At 31.3% G+C, this 12068-nt stretch overlaps 1 protein-coding gene across 3 annotated transcripts in view; it reads right to left on the bottom strand.

Annotated features, from left to right (window-relative positions):
- Nucleotides 1–358: 358 nt before the first annotated feature.
- Nucleotides 359–12068, bottom strand: part of ADAM2 (ADAM metallopeptidase domain 2) — a 142243-nt gene continuing 130533 nt past the window's right edge. For 2 of the 3 annotated variants that reach the window (XM_086703643.1, XM_025921406.2), the window contains 5 exons: nt 11374–11451; nt 10988–11129; nt 2250–2409; nt 980–1039; nt 359–576 (listed from right to left, as the gene is read on the bottom strand). In XM_086703643.1, the coding sequence (XP_086559769.1) occupies nt 1006–1039; nt 2250–2409; nt 10988–11129; nt 11374–11451 (414 nt within the window). In that variant the 3' untranslated portion in view covers nt 359–576; nt 980–1005. Of the gene's footprint in view, nt 577–979; nt 1040–2249; nt 2410–10987; nt 11130–11373; nt 11452–12068 lie in introns of those variants that run through there. The other variant, XR_015250074.1, reaches the window with a different exon arrangement.

The following is a 12068-nucleotide window of genomic DNA, read 5'->3' on the forward strand; positions in this document are numbered from 1 at the left end:
TAAAGTTGATCAAGCTTTTTTTTGTATAAGGTTTTTTATATAAATTTCCATGGTATCTTTCCATTCTTTACCTTGAAACTTTATATAACTGAGGTACATCTTTTGTGAGCAGCATATAATTGAGAATTATTTCCAAATCATTGTTTTTTGATTGGCAATGGACCTGACTATAATGTAACTACATAGCATTGCAATTTAAAATAAAATAGTGACCTTTAATCATGACATTAGATTTATTATAACCTTTCTTTATCTCATACCTACTGCTTAACAGAGTTAGTGCATACTAACAATTAGTATAACTTCAAAAATAAATATATAATATAAAAATTCATAAATATGACTTTCTTACAAATAATTCATCTGTAGAATTTTATATGTAACTATAAATTTATATTACATTTGTATATGAGAAATCTTCTATCTTTTCTTGTTAGATCAGAACCATAACATGCAGGTTTTGAATCCCAATCAGGCAAGGCAGGTAATTGCGGTTTGTTTTGTTTTTGTTTTTTGGTTTTTTTTTGTTTTTGTTTTTGTTTTTTTCATTTTTTCTGTCCATCGAAGATAATTATTCTGGAAGAATAAATGAAAGGGAAAAAGTTACCTGTTTGACCAATCAAGTTAAAAATGATTAATTCAACAAATAGCATGGGGTTACCCTTATTAGAGAGTTCTATCATGTTATTTATTTTTAACCAACTTAATACACAAATGCTCAAAGATTAAATGTTATAAGAAACAAATTTAAAACATCACACGGCAAATAAATTTTTAAATGAAAATTGGAAAGTCATTTATAGTTTACAATGCCTATGACATAGTTTACAATATTGAAAAATATTTTTGAATTCAATTTTTATTCTATGTAGCAATATATCACCATTAAATATATATTATATTATTTAAATTTATCTAATACATTAAATTTTCTGTTTCTCTGTCTCTACCTTTCACTATTACATTATTTTATACTCACTGTGATATGATGGATTGTTTTCCTGGCTACTCCCTAGGTTCGCCCTCACTTTCAAGTTGCCTATATATTTCAAAATAAATATAATCACTTAAAATTATATTTTCTTCAAGACTGTTCCACAAAACTCTGTATACACTTTCAATATTGATACAGCTTTGAATTCCTATCTAGGATCTGAGACTAAGCACTCCTTAAGAATATATTACCACTGAGAACACTGATCAATTAGTAATCAAGATTAACATGAGAAAAAAATACATTAACGTAAATTTACCTAAAAATGAATGCATAATTTTCATATTAATAACACTATTAGCTAAATAACAGTAAGCTTTCTTGTGATTCATCTTCTGCCATATTTATTTCTATGAATTTTACCAGCTACTTTCTCTCCCAAAGATATTTGGTATCATTTTTCCACAATAAAGTCACCCAACATATGAATATCCTTTCAAATTGAATTATGTTAACTATTTTACACCCTGCATATTATTTCAGAAATGTTACATAACATTTTCAAATCATTTCTGTGAAACGTATTCTCTTTTATTTATATTATCTTATGAACTTTAAATATTTTAATAAAATTTAATGTTTATTAAGTAAAATGAATAGCAACACAGAACCCAAAGGCACAAATTATTTTATAGCAATTCCTCTGAAGAAAAGTAACACAAGTATAATATTTATTTTTATTTTTGAAGCATATTTTCAGATGTTTCTAAGGTTTAATGAAAACTTTTTTTTATTTTTTCTGAAGATTAGCCTTGACTATAATCTCGATATTTCAGTCTACTATTTATTAACTTTTAATCTTTTCAACCTTTGGTTGCCTAACTTTCAATTTATTTAACAGCCTAAAAGACTAATTACTCCTTTAGATTTCTCTGTTTCCTTTTAATAAAATAGTATGCACAAAATAGTTTGAAATATATAAATAATAAAAAATAAAGTAATAATGTTTAATACATATTTAATAATTAAGATCAAATAATAAAAAGAGGTAGATAAACATTAACTAAAAATCATTTCCACTTAAATTTATCCCAACAGAGTTCAGGTTGTTACAATATTAAAATTCCTGACCTTTTAAATATTCTATTTATTATGCACTATACTGATTATTAATATATTAAGTATTATATTTTACATGAAGATAAAAATTAAATCTGAATTATTATTTACATCATTATGCTGTTATTTATTAATAGGTCATATATACGCCAAAAAATTATCAAAGAAATGAATCTTAAATATGAAATCAATATACTCATCGCTTGTATACTCCTCAGTTCTCCATTTGTTTCTTTGGAAATAAACTTTTACCAGTGCGGCAATCAGTAAACAGAGAATAATGAAAAAAGGAATGAGTAGGAAAAATGGCCATCTTGTAGGTTTGGAATGATAAGCATTTTCAATGTAGCGTCTTTCTAGGAGAGAAAACACCAGTGATTTGAAAGCAATTACCAGGAATATAATAAAGACATTTCTTAAGGGGGTCTATCCACCAAGATCTAACAACTGTAAATATTTATGCCCCCAACGCTGAGACACTAAAATATGTACATCAATTTGTCACAAACATAAAGAAAATCATTGATAATAATACAATGCTATAAGTGGGGACTTTAACACCCCACTTAAAACAATGGACAGATTACCTAAGTAGAAAATCAATAAGGAAACAATGGCTTTGAATGACACACTGTACCAAATGCACTTAACAGATATATTAAGAACATTTCATCCTGAAGCAGCAGAATACCTATTCTTCTCCAGTGAACATTTAACATTCTCCAGAATAGATAGCATACTGGTTCAATTCTCAGCCCTCAACAAGTACAAAGAGATCAAGCTCCTACCATGTGTATTTTCTTACCACAACACTATGAAACTTGAAATCACAAGAAAAATTTTAGAAAGAACAGAAATACTTGGATATTAAAGAACATTCGACTAAAGAATCAGTGGGTTAACCAAGAAATTAAAGAGGAAATTAAAAAGTACATTGAAGCCAATGAAAATGAAAACACAATAGTTTAAAATTTTTGGGATACAGCTAAGGCAGTCATAAGAGGGAATTATATAGCAATCCAGGCCTTCCTAAAGAAGGAAGAAATGTCTCAAACACACAAGCTAACTTTATACATAAAGCGGCTGGAAAAAGGACTGCAAATAAAGCCCCAAACCAGCTGAAGAAGGGACATAATAAAGATTAGAGCAGATCAAAGATATGAAAAAAGATAGTAGAGGGGTGCCTGGGTGGCTCAGTTGGTTAAGCCTCCTACTTCAGCTCAGGTTATGGTCTCTCAGTTTGTGAGTGTGAGCCCCACATTGGGCTCTGTGCTGACAGCTCGTAGCCTGAAGCCTGCTTTGGATGCTGTGTTTCCCTCTCTCTCTCTGCCCCTCCCCCACTCATGTGCACGCTCTCTCTCTCAAAATGAGTAAACATTTTTTTTTTTATTAAAAAAAATAGAACAGATCAACAAAACTAGGAGCTGGTTCTTTGAAAGAATTAACAAAACTGATAAACCTTTAACCAGATTTGTCAAAATTAAATAGGAAAGGACCCAAAATAAATAAAATCATGAATGAAAGAGATCACAGCCAACACCACAGAAATACAAACAATAACAAGAGAATATTATGAGCAATTATATGACAAATAGAGCAATCTGGAAGAAATGGATAAATTCCTAAAAACAAATAAACTACCAAACTGAAACAGAAAAACTAGAAAATTTGAACAGACCCATACTCAGTAAAGGAATTGAATCAGTAATCAAAATCTCCAAACAAACAAGAGTTCAGTATGAGATGGCTTCTCAGGGGAATTCTACCAAACATTTAAAGAAAATCCAGTAACTATTCTTTTGAAGCCATTCCAAAAAATACACATGGAAGGAAAACTTCCAAACTCATTCTATTAAGCCAGAATTACCTTGATTCCAAAAAAAAAAAAAAATACTCCACTGAAAAGGAGATTTACATACTAATTTCCCCGATTAATATGGGTGCAAAAATTCTCATATTAGCAAAAAAATCCAACAATACATTAAAATCATTATTCACCACAATCAAGTAGGATTTATTCCTGGGCTGCAGGGATGGTTCAATATCCACAAATCAATCAATATGACACAACACATTATTAAAAATGTATAAGAACCACCTAATCCTCTCAATAGATGGAGAAAAAAAACATTTGACAAAACACAGCATCATTTTTTGATAAAAAAAAAACCCTCAAGAAAGTAGAGATATAAGGAACATACCTCAACATCATAAAGACCAAATATGAATGATCCACAGCTAATATGACCCTCAATTGGGAAAAACTGAGACCTTCCCCCTAAGATCAGGAACACAACAAGGTTTTCCATTCTCACCACTGTGGTTCAACATGGTACTGGAAGTCATAGCCTCAGCAATCAGATAACACAAAGAAAAAAAAAAAAGGCATACAAACTGTCAAGGAAGAAGTCAAACTTTCACTCTTTGCAGATGACATGATACTCTACATGAAGAAAACCTGAAGAACACCACAAAAAAATTGCTAGAACTGATCCAGGAATTCAGCAAACTCACAGGATATAAAGTCAACATACAGAAATCAACTGCATTTATATACACCAATAATGAAGTAGCAGAAAGAGATATTAAGGAATCACTCCCATTTACAATTACACCAAAAACCATAAAATACCAAGGAATAAATTCAACCAAAGAGGTAAAATATCTGTATGCTGAAAACTATAGACAGCATATGAAAGAAATTGAATAAGACACCAAAAAAATGGAAAAATATTCCATGGTCATGGACTGAAAAACAAATATTGTTAAAATGTTGATACTACCCAAAGCAGTCAACACATTCAGTGCAATCCCTATCAAAAAAAACACAAGCGTTCTTCACAGGGCTACAACAAACAATTCTAAAATTTGTATGGAACCAGAAAAGACCCCAAATAGCCAAAGTAATGTTGAAAAAGGAAACCAAAGCTGGAGGCATCACAATCCTGGACTTCAAGCTGTATTACAAAGCTGTAATCATGAAGACAGTATGGTACTGGCACAAAACAGACACATAGATCAGTAGAACAGAATAGAAAACCTAGAAATGGACCCAACTAATCATTGACAAAGCAAGTGATAAAAAGATAGTCTCTTTAGGAAATAGTGTTGGGAAAACTGGACCATGACATGCAAAAGAATGAAACTGGACCACTTTCTTACAGCATACACAAAAAAATAAATTTACCATGGATAAAGACCTAAATGTGAGACAGGAAACCATCAGAACCCTAAAGGAGAAAACAGGCAACAACCTCTTTGACCTTGGCTGCAGCATCTTCTTACTAGGTATGTCCTGGAGGCAAGGGAAACAAAAGCAAAAATCAACTATTGGGACCTCGTCAAAATAAAATGTTTCTGCACAGTGAAAGAAACAATCCTTTTAGCAAAGCTAAAAGGCAACCAACGGAATGGGAGAAGATATTTGCAAATGACATATCAGATAAGGGATTAGTATCCAAAATCTATAAAGAACTTATCAAAACCCAACACCCAAAAAACAAATAAACCAGTGAGGAAATGGGCAAAAGACATGAATAGACACTTTTCCAAAGAAGACATCCAGATGGCTAATAGACACATGAAAAGATGCTCAACATCACTCATCATCAGGGATGTACAAATCAAAACCACAATGATATATCACCTCACACCCACAGAATGGCTGAAATTAACGACTCAGGCAACAACAGATGTTCCTGAGCATGCAGAGAAAGGGGAGACATTTTTGCATGTTGGTGAGAATGCAAACTGGTGCAGCTACTCTGGCAAACACTATGAAGGTCCCTCAAAAAATTAAAAATAGAGCCATCCTAGGACCGAGCAATTGCACAATTAGGAATTGATCCAAAGGATACAAAATGCTGATTTGAAAGGCCCTATGCACCCCAATGTTTATAGCAGCGCTATCAACAATATCTAAATTATGGAAAGAGCCAAATGTCCATTGACTAATGAATGGATAAAGATGTAGTATATATATACAATAGAGTATTACTCGGCAATCAAAAAGAAGGAAATCTTGCCATTTGCAACAACGTGGATTGAACTACAATGTAATGTTAACTGAAAAGTCAGTCAGAAAAAGACAAATATCATATGTGGAACTTAAGAAACAAAACAGATGGACATAGAAGAAGGAAAGGAAAAGTAAGATAAAAACAGAGAGGGAAGCAAACTCTTAAATACAGAGAACAAACTGAAGGTTGCTGGCAGGATGTTGAGTTGGGGGGATGGGTTAAATGTGTGATGGACATTAAGGAGGGCACTTGTTGGGATGAGCACTGGGTGTTATATGTAAGTGATGAATCACTAAATTCTATTCTTGAAATCATTATTACACTATATGTTAACTAACTTTAATTGAATAAATAAATAAGTAAATAAAATTTCTGGAGAGTCATTTAAAAAATAAATCATTTCTATATTTTAATATGACTATTAGCATAAAATTTTTAAACTTTTATAGTTTTATAAATTAACATGTTTTTAAATGAAGTACATAGGTTTATAGCATCAGTGCCCCCAAAATTTTTTCTAACTTCTATAATAGTCCTATCCTTTGCTATTTATACTCAGAACTCTTTATTCTGTAGTTTCTCTTCAGAACTGTTTGATAATATAGATGAATAGAAAGTGTGACCCCTGTGAAGAGCAGAAGCAGTCTTTCTCAATGCTCTATTTTTATTAAGAAACACTGTACATGTGATAAAATTTTCATGAGTTCCAAAATACCTTTCTTTTATTGTATTGTATTGTATTGTATTGTATTGTATTGTATTGTATTGGTATGTATTTTCATGTCTTGTCTAAGAAATTATTGCTTATTCCAAGGTCATGTAGAAATTTCCCTGCTTCCTGGGGTACCTGGGTGGCTCAGTCAGTTAAGCTTCCGACTTTGGTTCAGTTCATGATCTCACAGTTCTTGGGCTCTGTGCTGACAGCTCAGTGCCTGGAGCCTGCTTCAGATTCTGTCTCTCTCGCTCTCTGCCCCTCCCCCACTCATGCTCTGTCTCTCTCTCTCTCTCTCTCTCTCTCTCTCAAAAATAAACATTTAAATTTTTTTTAAAAAAAATTCCCCTGCTTCCCTCATGAAGATATATAGTTTTCGTTTATGCATTTAGATTTATGATTTATTTCATATAAATTGGCAAGTTGAGATTTTAAGGATCAATGGTCTTATGTAGATATTCAATTATTACAATACAATGTTTTGAAATGATTTTTATTCATTGAACTATCTTTGTACCTTCCTTGAAAAAAATGTTTAACCATATATCAAGACTCCCTATTCCATATTCCATATCATTGATCTGTTTGTATATCTATCCATTACCAATGCCACACTGTCTTCATTAACATAACTATATTTAAATCTGTAATATACTAAATTCAATATAAGGGAAATAGACTAAGCTTTTTTTTAGGGTGGGTTGTTTTTTTAATTAATTAATTAATTTTTTTGGCTATTCTGAGCACTTTTGCAAATATTTTAGAATCAAATATTAATATATAAAAAGTTGCATGCTCTTATGATTGGGTTTTTTAATCTATAGATTTGGTGAGAATCTTAAAATAATAAACCTGGTGTACATGGCAAATTTCTCAACTTATTTTTATGTTTAACATCTGTCTGCATTTCTGTTTTAGTTTCAGTGTAAAGATATTATCCATATTTTGTTAAATTTATTTCCAAAATATTATATTTTTATAATAGTGTAAATAGTACTAATTATAAGTTGGTTTCCATTTACTGCTGTTATTATAAAACAATACTACTAACTTTTGAACATTATTTCCTCTGATCTTTCAAAATATATTACTTCTAGAAGTGTTTTGTAGATCCCTTAGGATTTAATATTGTACTTAACTACAACATATGCAGTCTCATTTCATCCTTTCTGATAATAATCTTTATGTTCTTGATTTCTTGTTTTTTGTTATTGCACTAGCTAGGATGGCTAGGATTTATGGGAAAATGTTGAATAGGTATGGTGAGAGCATAATTTGTTCCCCTGCTTTGAATTTTTTTTTTTTTTGAAAAACAATGTACTTCATCATAAGTTGTATTAGGTACATTTTCTGTTGATGCTTTTATCAGATTGATCAAGTTTACTTCTGTTCGCTGTTTTTTAAAAAAATTCATAAATAGGTAGGTGTTGAATTTTTTGTCAAATGATTTTTATGCATCACATGAGAAAATCTTATACTTTTTAAAAAAATTTCATTGATTTGATGAATTCCACTGATTGACTTTCAAGTGATACAGGAGACTTGCATTTCTAAGATAAATCCCAATTAGTCCAGATTACTATCCTTTTAATATAGATAGCTATAGAATATGCTAATATATTGGTAAGAATGTTTACATCTGTTTTTATAAAAGATGTTTTTCTGTAACTTTATCTATGTTAACTTACTTGTCTGGATTTGGTATCAGGGTTATGTTTTCCTTATACAATGAGGTGATAAAAGTCCTTCCTACCAGTTTTTTGAAAATGGTATTTCTTCCTTGCAAAAATTTTCTGGATTTAACTTGTGAAAACATCTATTTCTAGAGTTGGGGTTGGGGGCTGGTTATTTTTGTTGGTATTGATACTTAAAAATTATAAACCCACAGGCTAAAGAAATTTTAATTCTGGTTTCTTGGTTATATCTTTGATTTATAATTCCTTTTCCATAGGAATAGCCATTTTTACAACTGAATAGCTTTATCAGCCTTGTTTCTTGCCCATAACTAATTGGGACTCAAAGAATTTATGTACTATTTTGATCACTTTTAGTCTGAGCTGATACAATTCCTTTAAAATGTGTGGGCTTCTTGTGTGTCAAATAAAAAGTACACCCTATTAATCAAAGGAAAAGTCATGCCCACAAATCTTTTGAGATAACATTTTTTTTCTATATTGGACCCTGGTGAGGCTGCTATGAGATAACTTACTCAACATGCTCCATAGCCTTACTTTTTCAGAGTTTTTAGAAGCATTCTAATACAACACTTAGAAGACCTTTTGCATAGACAAGATCTATAAAATTCATCACTTTGGTTTTTTTTAGGATTTAAAAGAGTCTTACAGTCACATGCTTGACTTAATTGTTAACTGATGTCAAATTTTATTGTTCAATATCTCAGATTTAGTTTTTAGCCATTTCTCTCAATAAGCATGTTTTGTTGGAAGAGTCTAAGGATGAGAATATTTTATCTTCAAACTAAACCAAACCAAAACAAAACACAAAATCCTGTCTTTTATATTTGATCTACATTTTACTTGAGAATTGAAATGTGTCTTCATTAACTATCATTTTCTTCTCATACTTTATCATAGGCAAATTAAATCACCTACTGGAAATCTTTACAATCTACCTGGAAATCTTGCTGACCAGAACCATAAATTCTATTTTCCATATTGTCACAGGCAACAGTGATGCCAAACAATTTGCCACTTCATAATAAATGTCCTTATTTCTCCAATTTCTAATAACATGTTTTAAAGCTATCTTTGAATTGTTCACCAACAGTATTCTCAAGACAATTTCAACATATACCAAAAGTCTTCAACAGTTTCCTAGATGACTTTCTACCTTCCATGTACCATCCAATTCTAAAGCTAATGCCATATGTCTTGGATTCCTTTATATAAATACACTATCTGGTTACCAAATTGTTTTCTATTATAGATAGAAAGAGGTGCAGGAAACTTTACCCAAACACAGAAACTTAAAACAATCATTTAATTTTGTTCATTTTGTGCGTCATGAATTTGGGGAATTCATATTTTGTGTCTCAATGTAGTCAAATTTCAAATAGGGAAGATGATTTTCAACAGAATGAGCATTCCAACAATGAGAGTTGCAAGAATTGGTATTCTAAAAAACCCAGTCAGAATCTCACTTCTATACATTTTATTGATCAGTTATACCACTAAGGTCAACCTGGACTCAATGAAAGAAGTGGTCTCTTCTGATTATTGGTGAAATGACATGTGTGTGCATGGACAGAAGCAATAAATTACAGCTGATTTGAAGATAAGTTACTGCAAACTAATTGTTCTACAGAATGGAAACAGTTTGAAATGCATTAAGAATACTCTAATGTTTTTAACTTACCAATCTATTACCATATGGCAAACACTGGAATGAATGTGGAAATGTTAAGAACTACCTCTAGCTCAAAATCTGGGAAAAACTGCTTTAATTATCTGAAATTTAGGTTTTTATATTAAGACTGTCCCTAATCATCATGGGATATGCTTGGCTTACTCTAAAATCCATCTTCTTTGAAGAAAAATTGTAGGAAACTACATTTTCTAAGAACTCCAGATTTCTAGTTATATTAGGCTAACAGGAGTAACTGAAAAACTTTTGGAGGGTCAGAATAGTCAAACTATTTATAGTATTTAACCCCTGTCTCTGCACCATCTCCTATAGTCGCTTATATGCTCTATAACTCTTCATGATAGATAGTACCTCTGCTTGTGATCTACCTGCTGGTATGTAACCCTGACCATAGTTACAAGTCATGCTAGATGGCTCAGATGTTGGTACTAGTAATACTGCCTCCTTTCATTGTCCCTCCAACTGCCGAAGTGATAGTGGATTCCTGTGTTGCCTAAAGATTCTCCAATTGGCTTTCATCTCTGCCATTGTGTGTTGCCTGATGCCTTATGTTGAATTCCTTCTGTGTGAAGGGCTAAAGTGATTTTTGTTTTCCTGCCTGGGCTTTTACTGATATGCCTTATATATAATATATGTTACCTATGTTATATTACTCTCTACAAGTAAAATATAAACTTTCCTCATATGATTTATTATTTAAGGCCATATCTAATATAAATATAGATTATAGACAACTAAATAAAATATTATTTATTTTATTAAATTTAATAAATTAAAATGTAGTTTTAGTTATGTTTTCAATTTTTTATTAATACTTACCAGAACTGGCAAGGCCAGCAGCTACTTGAGGTGGAAAATTTCCACTGTCAACACTCCCACCAGTCCATGCATCATCACTAGTTTCACAATTAGGAGGCAAATACGAAGGGTTACAGTGACAGTTCTTTTTATTATTGCATACCTGAAACCAGGAGAAATATCATTTTTTAAGATAAAAGCTATAATTATTTGTGTTCCAGTAGAATTTTAAAATAATACTTAGGTCAAATGAGGCCAATATTCTTATGTGGTTTATGAGTATATAAACGTGTGTGTGTGTGTGTGTGTGTGTGTGTGTGTGTCTGTGTTTGTGTGTTCAGTTATGTGTTTACTTTCTAGTATTGCTCTCAGTGATTTCTATTCTCACATCACATTACTGCACTTACACCACGTTCATTGCATTTTCCTGGAGTACAATCATAATTCAAATATCCAGCATCTACACATTCTTTATTCTTGCAAACCTGAAAAGAAAATAAGCCAAAGTAAAATAACTGAAATAACATCTATATTTGACATTTCATTAAAAGAATTCTCTACGACACTGATATAAAAGGTATTTATTTAATACGTGTTAACACACTAGCAATAAGTTGATTAATTTATAGTGCTGTTTCCAGCCCTAGCAGCCCTAGATGAGACGCTGATTATCTGATAGTCAAGAAAACAACAGAAGTATCTTCTCTTCTTGTGCTGGTATAAAAGACATCAAATAAATAAAAATGAACATAACTATGTCATAAATACTATAATGAAAAAAGCACAGGGAATTTATCTGATATGTGGGAATAGTTTAATCTTATCAAACCTCTTATCAACCCCAGATGTTGAACAAGACTTAGGCAAGGATAGAAATGAAAGACAAAGTACTTATAGGAAAAGAAATAATATTTAAAATGACCCTACATTGAAAGATAATACAAAACTTTTGAGAAATATTAACAGCAGTGTACCTGGTACACAGAGAACAACCATTTAATCATGAATTCACTAAATAATTGAGTCCTACAGCATGCCTGTCCTGAGAAAAAACCAGTGAACAAAAAAAAATCTCATTTTGTTCATATTGCAGTGAAAGATA

Source organism: Puma concolor, chromosome B1 (assembly GCF_028749965.1).
Source record: "Puma concolor isolate L17-30 chromosome B1, mPumCon1.1.hap2, whole genome shotgun sequence".
NCBI lineage: Eukaryota > Metazoa > Chordata > Mammalia > Carnivora > Felidae > Puma > Puma concolor.